The sequence below is a fragment of the Aythya marila genome (assembly GCF_965140915.1).
Source record: "Aythya marila genome assembly, chromosome: 4".
Taxonomy (NCBI): Eukaryota; Metazoa; Chordata; class Aves; order Anseriformes; family Anatidae; genus Aythya; species Aythya marila.
In genome coordinates this window covers 52,933,583-52,949,527 of record NC_139045.1, presented here as the reverse complement: position 1 = coordinate 52,949,527, position 15,945 = coordinate 52,933,583, and the positions used below count along the sequence as shown (strand labels likewise).

The 15,945-nt window shown below is 40.7% G+C and overlaps 1 protein-coding gene across 1 annotated transcript in view; it reads left to right on the top strand.

Annotated features, from left to right (window-relative positions):
• The window catches only part of UBE2K (ubiquitin conjugating enzyme E2 K), a 42,121-nt gene extending 26,641 nt beyond the window's left edge, over nucleotides 1-15,480 (top strand). Inside the window, exons 5-7 of the mRNA XM_082759997.1 lie at nucleotides 5,327-5,426; nucleotides 8,933-9,061; nucleotides 9,249-15,480. Of these exons, the coding sequence (XP_082616123.1) occupies nucleotides 5,327-5,426; nucleotides 8,933-9,061; nucleotides 9,249-9,323 (304 nt within the window). The 3' untranslated portion in view covers nucleotides 9,324-15,480. The remainder of the gene's footprint in view (nucleotides 1-5,326; nucleotides 5,427-8,932; nucleotides 9,062-9,248) is intronic.
• The last annotated feature ends 465 nt before the right edge of the window (nucleotides 15,481-15,945 follow it).

The window sequence follows — 15,945 nt, the reverse complement described above, 5'->3', positions numbered from 1 at the left end:
GGAAGAATATCTTTTTATGCTGATCTGATCTGACTCCTGTTATGTGGTTTCGCTTAATGTAGCCTATATTTATCTTCCGGGCTAGTGCTCTATCCCTTAATTTTACTCTTAAATAGAAAATGTATCCAATACTTTTTGTTGAAATCTGAGAGCCAAATTGTTTGAAAGCTGTTTTGCATGCATCCCTTGAGCAGTGAATATCAAACGGGCGTGTTGTGGCTGTGTGCTGCTACAAAAAACTATTGGCTGTTGTGGTTTTGACAAGCAAAATAAAAATTAATTAGAAGAGTGTGGCTGTGCTGGAGCATTCAAGCTTCAGTTTTAGTTGAGATGCAAAATCGTTATTGTAGGAGGTAATGCAATTTTCATGCATAGGCAACAACCAGTTAGTAGTAATCATCCCGGGCATCTATACCTGCTGGGTTTTGCTCAGGTTGTTTGAGGAACGCGGCCTCTTCAGAGCTTTGAGAGGAATGTGGAGAACATTAACGCTGTTTGAGGTAACTCACTGGCACCCTGCCATCCCCCCCAGCCCTGATGTCAAAGCCCCCCCTGTCCAGTCTTGCATTTCTCCTCTTGTTAGTGACTCTACAGCAGGCTTCTGCTTAAAGGCCTGATTCGCCTCCTCCCTCCATAAACCCTTGGTACAAATTCCCAGAGCTTTTCTCTTGGATCAACAAGTTTAGTTTTACCACAAATTGAACAAATATTGCAGATTATTTAATTAAAATTAAAAAAAAAAAAAAAAAGCAGTTTCCAGCAACCATGCTTGGTTGACAGAGCAGAGCAGCAGCCTGCTGGCTGCAGCCGTTCTGCTGGGCTACCTTTCAAAGGTGAAGTACCAGAAAGCCTGTGTTCTGAGAGGGGTGTGTGGAGCATAAAGAGAAAATTATTTAGCCTTTAAAAATGATGGAAGAGGGAGAGAAGCTGGCAGTGTTTTGTAATCCTCTTAGGGCTCTTTCAGCTTATCAAAAGGTAAGAGATTTCTTACCTCGGGCGTGCTGGGCACAACTGGGTTGCCGTGCTTTATAATATTAGCATTGTGCTCACCCGCAGCTAAGGCTGCTTATTTTTAATGGAAAAGCCCCAAGATTAAAGAAAAAAAAAGGCAAGCATGTCCGCATATGATGTACAGACATCAGATCCATCAGCTTCCTGATTCACTCCAGGTTTCCCTTAGTGGAGTACGTTTCTGCACTTCACTTATAAATTTAACAAATGCCATGCCAATAGAAAGCCTGTACTGGGGAGAGGAGGTGCAGGGTGGGGGCTTTTGGTTTGAACTCCTTTCCTGTTTCTCACTCATTTTATGTATGTCAAGATATCTACCGTGCTTAGTGGCTAAGCAGTGTTTTGGGGCAGGGTCAGGAGTTACTAAGTTTAAAAGAACCAGAAGCCAGTAGTGTTACAGGACTTGTTGCAGGGCAAATAGGATGCTGGGATGTAAAAGGTTTACCTTCAAAGCTCATGATATATGCTGCCTGCTTTTTATATATAATTTATAAGGTTTCAAGTGAATTGCTGTACCCTCCTTGAGCACTGTGTTCCAGGAAAGACAGGAACCATTGGAAAAATCCAGACCAAAGCAATAAGACTGATGGCCTAAGCAAATGTGACCTTAGCAAACCATTTCAGCATGCCGAGTAGCGATCACAGTGAAGCACTGAAACAGATTTTCCAAGAAACTTGTGAGGCTCCAGTTAAGAACAGATTAGACAAAAATCTGTCAAGAGTAATACAAACCCGTGCCTTTAGCAAAGAGGAGAAGGGGAAAAATAATTTAAACCCAAACGTGCAGCTAGCTTGCATTACTAAAGGGAATTGCTTGAACTTGATGATAGCATGTTGGTGCATAAATCCACACCTAGAAATGAGCTTCAAGTAGAAGAGGAGTTGGAAATCTTTTTTCTTCAGAACTATGTTCCTTAAAAATAAGCCTTTGAGGAACACTGGAAAAGGCAGATGATGGCTTTCAGTTGCAAGTTGGTCTTAAGGAAAATCCTCACAACTTTTTTTGCAGCACATTCTTTGTAGCTTGTGGGCCACGGATTTTGTGTGCCTGTGTGTTTTCTTGTTTGTTGTGTTTGGTTTTTTTTGTGCCACTGTCAGCCTAGATTTTACTCCAGAACTGATGATGACAATCGTTTCTGCTCTTTGCTAATGAGGAACAGGTCCTGCTTCTCCAGTGTCTGTGAATGTAATTCTGCACAGTCATCTCTATTTGCTTTATTCTCCCCAGAGAAAGTAATGGGAAGAAAGAAGAGGACTTTTTTAAGGAAATGGGGGAATAAGAATCTATTTTTAGCTGTCCCTCCAATTTCTTCTGGGAATCTTAATTTGTTTCTGAAAAATTAAGTCTAAACTATATAAGTACGAAGTCTTTTTTTTTTAAGCTTTGATCAGGAAAGCCAATGGATGTCCTCAAGGTAGAAAATGTTAAATGAGTATATGACAGCTACACTAAATATGTCAGATTTTCTTTACTGTTAATCATAAACCTTAATTTTCCATTTTTAATAGAAATAACCTGCTACAGTTTCAGCTTTTTAATAACTTAAGGGTATTTCTTTGGTTGTATCCAATGAAGACTGTCTTAGTATGCATGAGATGAGGAAGCCATTCTGGGAACTGAGACTTGAAAAGTTGTAAACTACATTTTTAAACCTTTTTACATATGTAGCTAAACTAGTCATGTCTATAAGCTTATTTTTTAGAGTTTGAGTTGTGAGTTAGCATATAGCCATCTGTATATCCAAATGGATGAGGTATTTATTTTTATTACTCATTTTGAAATCGGAATGTCAGAACAGAAGTTCAAATCCCAGTATGATTTATATAAAAATCTACAAACATAACAGATGAGCGAGGACTGGAAGGGCCTACCAGGCTTGAAAACCAGAGACTGCTGGAGCCACCACAGGACTTATTCTAGCTGTTCATGGCACTTTTTGTCCTAAGTAAACCTGCTGCCCCCCAGATCTATCATTTCTAGTCCTAAAAGGTACAGTGCAGATAGAAGTAAATAGCTTGTAAAAGTGCTGCTGAAACCCCTTTCTTGAGACTTACTCCAGTTTTACTAATGGTAGTATTTCCAGACACCTCTGAAGTAGGAATTGTGTAAAGGGAAGTCCAGAACAGCTTTAATTTGGTGAAAGTAATTACAGCATCGGTTATAGATGAGAGATACTTAATGTGAAGTCCTTCCTGAGAATGACACTGAGCAGCATAATGAAATAACTGGGCAAAAAACAACTTTGGGCTGTGGTAGTTTCTGAAATTCCGTGCATAAAAATAAAAATTATGTCCCTTTTGAGCTTTGGCCTGAAAGACTAGTGGCCTGTGACACCTAGGTGCCAGACTAGTTAAACACGTTGCATTCGGATTTGGTCAATAGTAGCAGCTACTGCTATGAGTTGTGCCAGCAATACGTGAGTTAAGCAGATGAATTTCAGAATGGTATCGGTCAGCAGAGATGACAGCACAGGAAATTTTAAGAGCAAAATAGCACAGGTGCATGTGAAGCAAAAATATTTTAATATTCTGTCACCCTGTTTTTGTGTGTGTGTGAGATTTGGGTATAGAAGAACAAGCTTTGTACTCTTGAGTTTCCTGAGTTAGCCAGGTTCTCATCGTGCAACCGAGGCTGTTTCAATAAGTAGGTGTTCTTTATCTGATTAAACATCTTACTAGTTAATCCCAAGCTTTCTTTGTAATTTAAAGCAGCATTCTTTGGCTTGGGGGAAGCATTCAGCTTGGAAGTTGAAACACTTAATCTTAAATTGACTGGAAGAGTCTGAAATCCTGGGGAAAAAAATGCTTAGTTACCTAAAGAATAGGTTTGGAGGGTTTGTGATGGTTTTGTGATTTGTCAGAGTACAGATCTTGAAGCACAAAGGCTTTTTTTTTTTTTTTTTGAGGAGTTAAGTCTACAAAGTTAAGCTTGAGGGACTTGAAGCTGATGTTGCGGTTGAATTAAGACAATATGTGCTAATTAAAATCTCTATCACTTGGGATGTTTCTCACTTGCATTTTGATGTGGAACATTGCACTGTGAAAGCTCAGTGTGATTGTCAAGCAGTTTTTTGTTTTGTTTTGTTTTTTTTAAAAAAAAAGCTAAGTTTCTAGGAAAAACATTTAAGAACTAGAAATGCTTAGGGAAGAATGCCTTATTTGACTGTGAGTGACACAGCAGGAAAGCTGTGCATACACGTGCCTAGGGATATAATATTCAGGCGTCACAAACTTACTTCTCACATCTTACCAGCATCTGTTCATCAATATGCTGTGCCAGAGTACCTCAATACAGTGCTTATGTACTGGAAAACTTTCGAGCTTCTGGAACCTGACACTGGAAATAGACTTGCAAACTGTTTGTTTTTGTATCTGGACTGTCAGGTGAAGCTCCACCCGCTCCATCAAACTCACTGCACTTACTTTCAGCCTTCTTGGGGAAAAGAAAAAAAAAAAAGCAATTTTCTGTTGATTGATACTTCTGTTGATTGTGCCTGTGTTTCACAACTTTCCTTTAGCATTTCGTGTGCCCTAACTATCTTGATCAAATGTAAGAGGTCACGTTTTCCCACTTACCCTTCTACTAGTTCTTAAGCAGGGTAAATAGTTTCCTGTGTTAGTTTGAACATCCGTCCCTGCTGGCACCACAACTGAGTCTACCTGGCTGCTCAGCTCAGTGGGGTCCTTATTTGATTGCCAGTATGCGCCAGCCGACATGGTAGATCACAGAGGTGGTATTCATTATCTTTATATTATTGTATTAGTAGCTTACTATGTAAACCATTAAATTTTATTGGGAAAAATGTCATATTTAAAATGGTACAATGCAAAAGATACCAAATGTGTAAAATTCCTCATCTGTTATGAGAATTTAAAATATAGGTCACTGTTTCTGTATATGCTATTTTGCTCTCAAGAGTGCCAGCAGAGGGAGCACACATGGGCTGCAGGTTCTGTACCTAGACTTTATAAGCAAGGTACTTCTACTGGAAGTAAGGAAGGACAACGCAAACTTCAGGCTAATTTTTTTTGTGTAAGTGAAATTAATTTTAAGCGTTTAAGGTCAATTGTGTAGGTCAAGGACCATTCTCCAAACACTTTAGAAAGCATTGTTAATGACAAAGTCCACATTTAAAACTTCATTTCAGTATGTATTGAATGGTGCTCTAGTTCCTCTGAGCTGCAGCAGTTTGAAATTGTGACATTTAGCTTTAAAAACTCTCTATATTTTTATATCTTCTGTTATAGGAATGTAACTGCACAGATGACTAAAGACATGGGATTTGGTAAAGTCATTTTCAAATTTTAATTTTAGGGCAGCAGCAATGACTCTAAGAACAGTGTTGTTATCACTGCAAGCGTTGTTGGCAGCTGCAGAACCAGATGATCCACAAGACGCAGTAGTGGCAAACCAGGTAAGGTGCTCAGCTGACTATGAACTTCTAACACGTTTGTAACCTTCCTTAACTCAGATCAAGTCCCAAGCCTTGGGAGAGAGAAAGGTTTTAAATAATCTATTGGAAAATTGCTTTACAGTAAGCATGAGTTACTACAGTGTCTTTATGACTTTTACTCTCTAGGTTCCAAAGTAGCAGTTATTTTTACAGTGTCAAGAGATTTAATGTCAGTTTTCTTCCTTATTTAGTTTGTCATGAATGTCAGGAGATAACACAGTAAAACAAATGCCAGTATAACTTGCCTTTTAAAATCTTTTACTATTAAAAACGCTTTTACTATTAAAAAAAAAAAAAGTGTTAAAGACAAGTTTTAACTTGGTGTTCATTGCATTTGGTTTGGCTTGTAGCTCCTCTCCTAGATTATTAGGAATATTGTAGAGCACTGTATTTGATAATGTCAAAATTTTGAGTAATTACTTGTAGCATTCAGTCCTGAGATGCATTTTATCTGAATGATACATCCTTTGTATTTAACCTTTGCAAGTACTTGGGGTGACTATTTTAGTCACTAGTTAAACAGGTATCAGTAGAATTCTAATGCAATCAGCAAGGTTTGTTACTCTTGAGACAGTAGCAAGAATTTATAAAAATAGTGTTAACTGGGTCTTGTTCCACACCAACTCTACTTAAAATGTTGATTAAAGATAGGAATGATCATTCCATGACTTAATAGTTTGACAATTTTCAGCAAAATCTCAAGTATGTATGTGTTGTTTGCCCTTTTTTCTCAGGGGAGAAGGGAGAGCAAGGGCTTGGCTTTGCAATTGACTGATAATAAGGGTACATTTCAGTAACAAAAAACCCAGTCAAGGAAAAAGTTCTTCCATCATCGATCTTATCTCTATCTTCTCTAAGTCAGCACACTCTGGGAAAGAGAGACTTTTTAGGGAAAAGGAGCACACACTTCTGTGTAGGATGATAGTTCATCAAACCTGTCAGGTTTTAGAGGGAAACATGGAGATGGGAGGTAGCCCAGTATGTCACGGGGTGGAACAGTTGGGTTAAAGCTACTCAAATGTGTATATTCAGGTGTAAGTGTAGAACATCTGCTTCTGTTGGACTGAACCCCTGTAGGCAGGGGGAAATCCTTGCAAAGGCCAGCAAAGCCACCAGGCATCCCATGCAGATGATGCCCCTGCACAGGTTTTTCTTGCCAGATATTTGTCCTTGCTGTCACATCCTCTTTTCACGTAAACAAAAATCAGTTTTTTGTTTTTTCACAAAGAAGAAAAATGGAGTTTCCCATTCTGGCTGCTGCTACTAGAATTTTGTGTGGGAATCCTAACAGTCCCATAGAAACATTTCAGCTGGAAATGGTTTTCTCTCAGACAAAAGACTTCAGGAATCTTCCTGGACTCTGAAGAGCAATTTTCCAGGCTGCCTTTTAGGTGCCTGTAGGGATGTGTGCAGTGGGACTATGGCATGGCTGGTGTGGGGAGGATTCAGTTCTCCTGGTCCCTGCAAATATCTGCATGAAAGCTGTGTTAGCAGATTGGCCTTCAGTTATGTGCTTGTGTATGTCAGTAGAAAGTGATTATAGTCCCTGTGAGAGATGTGATGGTAAGCATCCAGATCCTCCATGTGGGGTGGATGGTTTCTCTTGTGTCCCCTCTCCCATCTCTCAAAAAAAAAAAAAAAAATCCAAAACCCCAAATTTACAAGGAATTATTTCTCCTCCATGCTTTTACTTAGTGAATTTACTGAACTATTTGTTAGACTGCTAAACTGTCCGGGTCAATGGTAGTGTCCTAGAAGAGCTAAGCTGAATCTCCAGGAGAGCACAGTGGTGTTCTGCTTAAATACAGGTGTTTTTGTTTTAAGTACAGCAACATAATTGACTGTGATTCCTGATACAGAGACATCAGTGAAGGTGCCTGTAGGCTTCTCAGTTCAGGGAGAAGCTGGATTATTTACAGATAACTAAAGCAGTTTTATTTATAGAACAGTGAAAGCTAGTTCTGAATAAAGTGTGGTTATGCAAACACAACTTCAGTGCTTTGTGCTTCATCTGGTTGTTTATTAGGCTTGTGGTGTGTTCAAATATATTAAAAACAGAACAACAACAAAAAAATCATAATAACTTGGGGGGAAGATATGTTAAGAGCAGAAAAATACAGTACCCCAGGAGGCTACTGATGCTACACTTACTGCTTCCTTGTTTCTTCAGTTGTAATAAGAAATTTATTTCAGATTACTGTGTGTGTATAATAACACTGAGTTATTCCCAACAGTAGATTCTCTCCTGTTTGTTTTAATGCCATTAATAACTGGCTAGTAGCTACACAGATTACTTAATGTAGGGCAGAATTAGTGTGAGGTGTACAGAGCACACAGTGCAGTGGGATTGGGGTGTGTGCTGTTGGAAATAAAATGGAATGTGAGCAGTGTTCTCTTGAAATGTGTTTTACAGGTTTAATGATCATTTACATGCATTGGTAAAATACGTAGAATGATAATAAGTTGTATTTCTATCCTTAAAATGTGTCTAAATAGTTTAATAGTGTATTTCCCAGTATTGTCTTATTATTTAGTGCTAAAAGTAATCGCATGACTAAGGATGGGAAAACATTTTTTCAACTGTAATGATTAAGGGGGAAGAAGTTGTCTTTTAATAAAACAATATATGGTTATCTTTATTTAAAAAAATCTATTTTATAGATGAAAGTTGCTAAAATGGGAAACTCCTCCTGCTTTGTTGTATACCACTTATGACAGCTGACCCACTTTCTTGTCTTTGAGTTCCTGGCACTGGCTGAAAACTCTGCTCTGGTCCGTTCTGTTGTTTACCAGAAAACTTGTTAGTGGCAAAATGGGTGCAAAGTAATATTTACATGCCCTGCGTGGTTTTTATTTTCTGATAATCGATAGCTTGCGGAGTTGCAATGTCCTGTTTCTCACACATGTTCACCTATTTTTTCAGCCCTTTTTTTGGTCACGCATACTACCCTTATATATCCTTATTTTCCAGAGGAAGCCCTGCAGTAAAATGCTAACCCTCCCCAAAAAACTGCAGAACTACTTGCAGTGTGCAAAACCAGGCATATTTCCTAGTGATTAGAGAAACATGTTGGTGTGCAGTGCATATATTCAGCAGATGTCGACACAGGGGCAGCTTGTGCTTTGCTGCACTGAATGTAAAATCTCAGTAGCTGTGCTAAACACGGCCACTTAGCTCCCGATCGATGCAGCTGAGAGCAGTAACTGATTGTACTCATAAAATACCTGTAGTGCATAACTTAATCTAAAGGCAAACACATGAAATTAAATGCTTGCACAGGCTTTCTCTACAAGAAATCCTCGCCTCCAAGTTTCATTTCAAAAATACGGGGGTGATCCGTGTGAAACAGTGTTGAAGGTGTTACAGAAAGAATTACGAGTAGGAATCTGCCGCATCATCGTATTGTTTGCTTGGACTGCTGAGCTGACTTAACTTTCCCATTCTCCCCTCTCTCTCTTTTGTGTAGTACAAACAAAATCCAGAAATGTTTAAACAGACAGCTCGACTTTGGGCACATGTGTATGCTGGAGCACCAGTTTCTAGTCCAGAATACACCAGAAAAATAGAAAACCTTTGTGCTATGGGCTTTGATAGGGTAAGTATCTATAACTTCAATGTTCTTCCACCTCCACCTTCTTTGAAATAATCTTCTTACAAATGATCAGCTATTTCTTGACAAGTGGCAAACATGTTCTGATCAATCTGCAAACTTCTCATTCTGATTCTCAGCTTTAGGCTCACACATTTTAAATGCTGTTTTGCTTTTTGTTTTCTCATTGCAGAATGCAGTAATAGTGGCCTTGTCTTCAAAATCATGGGATGTAGAGACTGCAACAGAATTACTCCTGAGTAACTGAGCCATGTAGAGAGAGCTGCTTCGGTAGTCCAGCTTGCCCCTTCTGGAGGAGCATCACCATCTGTTATTTTTAGGATTCTATATAGATTCTCTTTTAAAACTGGCACTCTTGCCTGATGATGCTATCTAGGCACTATTGGAGACTGAAAAACCGCTCTGTAAATAAAGCTAATTAAACGTCTGTGTAAATTTAAAAAGGGGAAATACTTTAATTTTTTTCTTACTAAATATTGTAAAAATTCCTTGAGCTCAGCTAAAATAATGGGGGAAAAACATGCCTACTTTAGTGTTTAGCAGTGTGACGAAGACTAGCAGGAACTTGCTTCAGGATTTTGATTTAGTAATTCAGAAAGCAACATTTTTGAGTGTTAGTCATCAAAATTGTTGGTGCCACTCATCACAGCTATCTTACTGTTTTTAACATGGATCCTATGTGCCTGTGGATTGACCTATATTTGCATGCTTGTACTTAATAGACGTATTAGGTAGGGTCGCTGAAGAGAGCACCATTTAAATACTCGAGTGTTCTTGTACCTATTTTCCTGAAAGACTTAAAAGATTTACCCAAAGTTCCAAATGGTGACCTATTCAGAACCTTTTTCTTCCTAGCTTATAAAATGGGAAACCTCAGTGTCCTCTCCCTGACATCATACAGCTAAAAACCCTCGCTGGATTATTTCTCATTATCTGTTGGAATTGTGTGCCATTTACAGTAGCCTAGGCTCCCCTCTAAAGAATATATTTTGAATTATCAGTGATGATTTTCATCCATCGTATTTTCTACACATCTCATAAGGGTTTATTATGCCTCGATATAGCACAAAAAGATGGAGCTGGTTTTCTTTACTTTTCTTGTCTTAAATGGATGTAAAATGTTCAGTATATCCTGGATAATATGATTTCACTGGATTTGAAGGAGGAAAACGCTAATTCTCTAGCATACTGAGAATTATTTTTTTTCTTTTGAGTACTTGATATGATGCAATCAGCTGTTTTTGCAGCAGTTTTCTAGCTTTATTTTGGGCTTCAATTTAAGGATTGCTTACCAGGTACTTTAAAATTCATCCTTGCTTGCATTTTTCTCTAGTTGACACATGGAGGCTGTGTTGGTGTTTTTTCTGTACATACTTCAAATGCACATAGAAGTAGAAGTGTGTTCTCAATTTAGCTTTCTTTTGGATTGATGTTTCTGATAAACGAGAACTGAACTCTTATCTTGGCTTGTACATACAGTCAGTCGTTTTATTCGTATTAAAATGACATTTCATCCCGAGTGCAAAAGCTTGAAAATTATTAGTTTTGCAACTTCAAACACTAGTACATCTATTTAAAGAGAGCGGTAATGCCTTTATGAATATGATGCTAACTCTCGAGAATATATCTGACAAGGAAGTTCAGAGAAATCCTGAGAATAGAGTGGGGATCATTGCTCATAAAGTACTGTACAAGTCATCTTTTCCGTCACTGTTTCTTCTCCTGAGCAGTAGGATTCATGGGGCCGGGGTGGGGAAATACATGTCTGTTTGGGATTTTTCTTGAACTATGAAGTACAAGTTGCAGTAGTTTCACACTTCGTAGACAGTCTGTTTATAAATTGTACGAGAGGAAATCAGAAACATTGTTGTATTTGTTAAATTTCTGGAGCATAGTCATAGTAGAACAGAACCAGAAAATAGAGCTGTAGAGACCTAACTAGCTCAGGGATGTTCCCTGGGCTTTCTGTCTGACGTGTCCAAGCTTAAAATATTTCAGGGCACAGACAGTAAATACTTGTAACTCATATCAGTGCAATACTAAGTGCATCTGCTTAGTCTTTACAGCTTTTTAAGGTGTAGTCAGTGATATTTTTTTTTTCTTGAGTTAGTGTAAATCATTCTCGAAGATGCCAAAGGAAATTGTTTTGTCTTTCCTTATATTTATTTATATATATATATTTTTTTTTTACAAAAAAAACCTGCTACTGTTCAGCTGGTTTGCTAGGTGAAAACCAGGGGCGGTAGGAAACTGGCAGATGCCACTTGTGTTAACCTCACCTCGCTGTCTTTTGTTGTACAGGCTAAGAACTTCTTGGTTACATCAACACTTTTTTTTTTTTTTTTTTTTTTAATACCCTGGTGGTAATTATAAATTGCTGACTACTTTCCCTCGTTCTTCGCTGCTATTTATCAAGAGAAGGAACTTGGAAATCATTGTCAGGGGACGTAAAACTTCTCAGTTACGGGCTGCTGAATGTGTCTTGACAAGACCGGTCTCCTCAGAACACCGCTGGGAGCGCGTGCCCGGCGATAACCCGAGCAGGTTTCCCAAACTGTGGCTGAGGGGGTGAAAGGAGACGGGGAGAACAGAGGAGAAGGTGAGGTGGTCAGGGCTGCCACTGCAACAATGTTTGTTGTGTTTTATTTCTCATAAAGTTACCTCATTTTCATCTACAGAAAAATGCTCACCTTCCCCTGTCCCCTTGTGTATAGGCGCTGGACACTGCTTTTTGCCCTCCATCCATGTGCTTTATAGCAAAGATACCTTGGTGCTAGCACAGATGCTGGCAGAGGGAAGCTTCTCAAGACCTGAGCTGGGAAGGAAAGATGGCCCAGCATTTGGGGAGACATCTGTGGTCTGAAGTTCCTATGAGTGGTGACGTGAGTCCTTTATAAGGAGTGTTCTTGTATTCCTGGCAATTATCAGAGTTGAGTTTAGGGGTAACGTTGTACCAGGTTAGTCGAACTGCAGCTGGGGCTGAGCCCTAGAAGTTTACTGTTAGTGTTCAGTTCATCAGTGTGAGTTTGCATGTGTGAAATCCTCCTTCTGTTTCGTGTGAGCATCTCTGTGTTCAGGGCCCTGTGCGTTTGCAGGCTGCGGCACGTTCACCGCTTACTTAAAACAGGAAGGTGAAACACGGGGACAGTTGAGTTGCTTTCTAAGCACAAATAAACCCTGCATTGTCTTCCGCCGTTGTTTAAGAAAACAGCTCGGAGCAGGGCTTTTGAAATCCAGACGGCCCAGTTGTGAGCAAGGTGTTGGTACTGGAGCTCGCTGCTCGCCAGAGCATCAGGCTTTGCTGCCCAATGCTGCGATGTGCATCTGGCCAAGTGGTTTCTCTCTCATTTTGTTGGTGGGGAACAAGCACCTCCTGTCACATCCAGTTCCTCAGACTTCAGTACATTTTTGCTTAGAGGTAAATAAATGTCTTTGTGTTGCCAAAAGCCTCAGTTTTCCTCTGAGTGCCGAAAGTCCTCCCCGTATCACCCCCACTTGCTGAACTCGCAGCTTTCTCCCGTGAACAAGCTGTGTCCTCAGTGTGATGGACTGGTACATCTCAGAGACAAAACCTTACAACATATCCTTCCAGCAAGACGTGGCACTCAGTGCTGCTCGTTCTGCCTAGCCCAAACTTCCCATCGGAAGGACAAAGCTTGCCGCAGCTTTCAAGTTTATAGCAGCAGCTTTTCATGCAAGTGAGCGGCTTTCTACCACGGCTCACGTCAGCTGCCAGAGCACATGGGGCCTGGACTCTAACTGGTTCAAGAGCATTTGTTTGAGGAATTAGGTACCAGTGGTGTAGGAATATGTTCTTTTTTTTTAATTACCATTGTATTTAACTCTTCCAAGTAAATTAGCATTGGAACACTGGCATAAGGAGTATAGGCTTTTTTTTTTTTTTCCATGTGTGTGTGTGAAAAGAGGAATTAAATAGCCAGAAAGAAGCTTACCTTGTAATGCCAAATCTGCGTTAGATGGTGTGGGTAACAAACATTTAAACTATGCAAATCCGGGCTTAGCAGCTGTGAATCAGACCAGGCACTTCAGAGCATATGGGTTGCTTGTTTGATGGGGGAAGAGGGAAGGGGAGGGGGGAAAAGCAAACCTGAACAGAGTTTCAAGCAAGAGTTCTTGTTTACTGCATCGGTCATATGCTGTTACTGTGAAATGTTCCATTTTCAGAGCAAGGGGAAGCTGAGCTGTGTGCATGGCCCTTGCTTCCTTCCTAAATACCAACAAAAGCTTAGACTTGGAGGCTTGCCCAAAGGGGAAAATGATAAATAATTGAGCAGTGAAGGTTAGCTTTATTTAATGTCTGCTTATGAGCAGGCACAAGAAGATGAGAGGTCCCCTCCTGCTCTGTGTTGCTGGCTGTGGAAGCTGATCAGGAGCATCTTGATGAGCGTAGCTCTGGCTTGTGATCCAGCGATTTGCTTTGTAGGACTTGATGAGCACTTGGCTAAGAAATAGCTCGCGAGAACGCGTTTCATCACGCCATCTATTGCACCACTCATCGAGTGCCTAGGGCTCTTTCTGAGAAGACCACGTAGGTGGTTTCACTGCTACTGTCCTCATTTCCCCGGCGCAGCATTCTCCCATGGCCAGGTAAAGGGGCAGTCGCTTCTTTCCTCTTGTGAGTCCGATCCCCTCCAACACCATCGGTAACAACACGTAGCTTGCTCTTCCTGCCGGTGCTGTTAGTGTCACCGGCCGATTCATCCTCAGCCTCACAAGGCCAGCTGCCCTTACCCCACTTTGCTCCTTGCTCGGTTATCCCAGCTGCAGCGCTCTGTAGTCAGCGGCTCGAGTTTTCAGCTTTGTTCTCATTCGACAAACTCTTGCAAGTCATTTGCACTGTACTGTGACGTGATGTTCCTTCTCTGCTGTTACCTGCTTTGTAGGCATCCAAATAGCTAGCCGATTGCTTACGGTGCTGAGCCATTCATTGAAAATGTAAGTTGAGAGACTCAACAGCTGAGGAAATGTACTGTGAAAATGCTGTACCTGTCCATTTCTGGTTTCCGACAACTGCTGGTGCTCTGTTGTGGTGTCTGAAGGAGGCTGCCCTCATAAGAACGCTGATGTCAACTGTTGAAGAACCCTGCTTTACACTTTCCTTTTCCATCCGAAATTCTGACTTTTCTTAAAAAAATATATATATATAAAAAAATAAAAACAAAAAAATTACAGAAATATATATATATATTGCAGGAGGTTGATTCCTGAGCATCAGGCTTCCTGTAAAGGATGAGTGGGTGGGCTGGAATGCAGCATCAGTGTTTTTTGTCTTGAAAATAAAAACTACACAAACACTTTTGTACACAGATGATTTTTTAAATAAACACACATTTTAAAAGATGTTGATTTTCACTGGGAATGCTTAACAATAAATGCATGTTTCCCTGAAAGCAGTTTTCATTTTATTTCTGGGAATTTGAATTGTTCTGCTGTTACATGGTATACTGTTTCCATGTCAATAACAAGAGAGGAAGGATGAGAGTTGTCCTAATGCACATTGAAAACCTTGAGGAAGAAATTGTGTAAATATAATACATGTGATGGAAGAGTGTGGTGTTTCACCTAAGACAGTAGGAAATGTATTTACATAAAGAAATATATGCATACGTGCACAGTGTCTCCTTTTAAAAAGAAGTCTAAGGCTGTGTCTGAGGAAAGAAAAAATGTTATTTTGGTTTCATTACTACTCATGCTCATCTTGCCTTTGTACTTTCTATAAACTCCAGCTGCTTCCTATGGGGGAGGTGACGGCCTCCTGCCTGCTGGGGCAGCTGTAGGAGGATGGGGCAGATGGTGCAGTGCTGTGGCACCAGTACCTGCCACCACCATTTTGGCGTGTTTGGGGCACGGAGCAAGGCCCTGTGGACGATGTTCTCTCTGTACCAAGGGCTTGGAGCAGTGAGCAGGGTGGGAGGCTCCTTGTCACACGGGTTTTGTTGCTGCTTCATCTCTGCAGGCCAGTGTTCGGCCCTGGGCAGGTTTTGCAGGCTCCACAGGAGGCGGTACTGAACTTGGTGTCACTGCACAGCGATGGTGTCAGAATTAGGATGGTGTGAGAATTAGAGGAGGGTCTCTTTTTGCTGTTGTCACAAGCTACTTACCTATTCCCTCATTCTTGTAGTTAGAGACTGCTGTGCCATGAGTAACTGAGCTGCTGTATACAGAAACCCTTGTGAAGTTGTCCTACAGCCGTGTAATTTCTCCCAGCACCCCAAAGCTGGAAGCACGTTTACAGTTGAACTGGACAAACAGTATCTCGCTGCCTCCTGTGTTTAGTTTTGTATTTCAGTAGCTGTAATGCTGACACCTTTTAGCTCTCAGCCAGGTAACTTTGATAATGCCTATGCAGCAAATTCAGGATTTAAAATTGTTTTAAGGTCAAGTCTGGGGCGGGAGCTGGAGCACCCATGTCTGGTATAATGTCAAATAAATTGCGTTGCTTCACTTAGTGGCTGCTTTGTGTTGAAATACATAAAGTTTGTAGGTGGTTTGTCCCAGCCCAGGGGGAAATTAAGGGTAATCAGCTGGCATTGTGAGGAAAAAATGAGCTTGGTGTTACTGGGTGGGGAAAAGTGGCTAAAAACAGCCCCATTTTCTTACAGAGGGGCAGGAGAAGGGGAATGGGATAGTGAGCACCTTGTTTTCCCTGCCCAGCTCCCTGCCTGGCTCCCCAGATGACGATGCTCACTGTGGGCAGCTTAAGAGAGAAGCTGTTGCTGAAAATACACGAGGCAGCGAGTAGTCAACTCCTGCCCATCCTGTTGGAGAGGTTTGGGAGGCTCCTGCAGCCGTGCTGTGTTACCTGGCTGCAGGGGCAGCCCCTGCGTGGCTCAGGGCAAAGCAGCTGC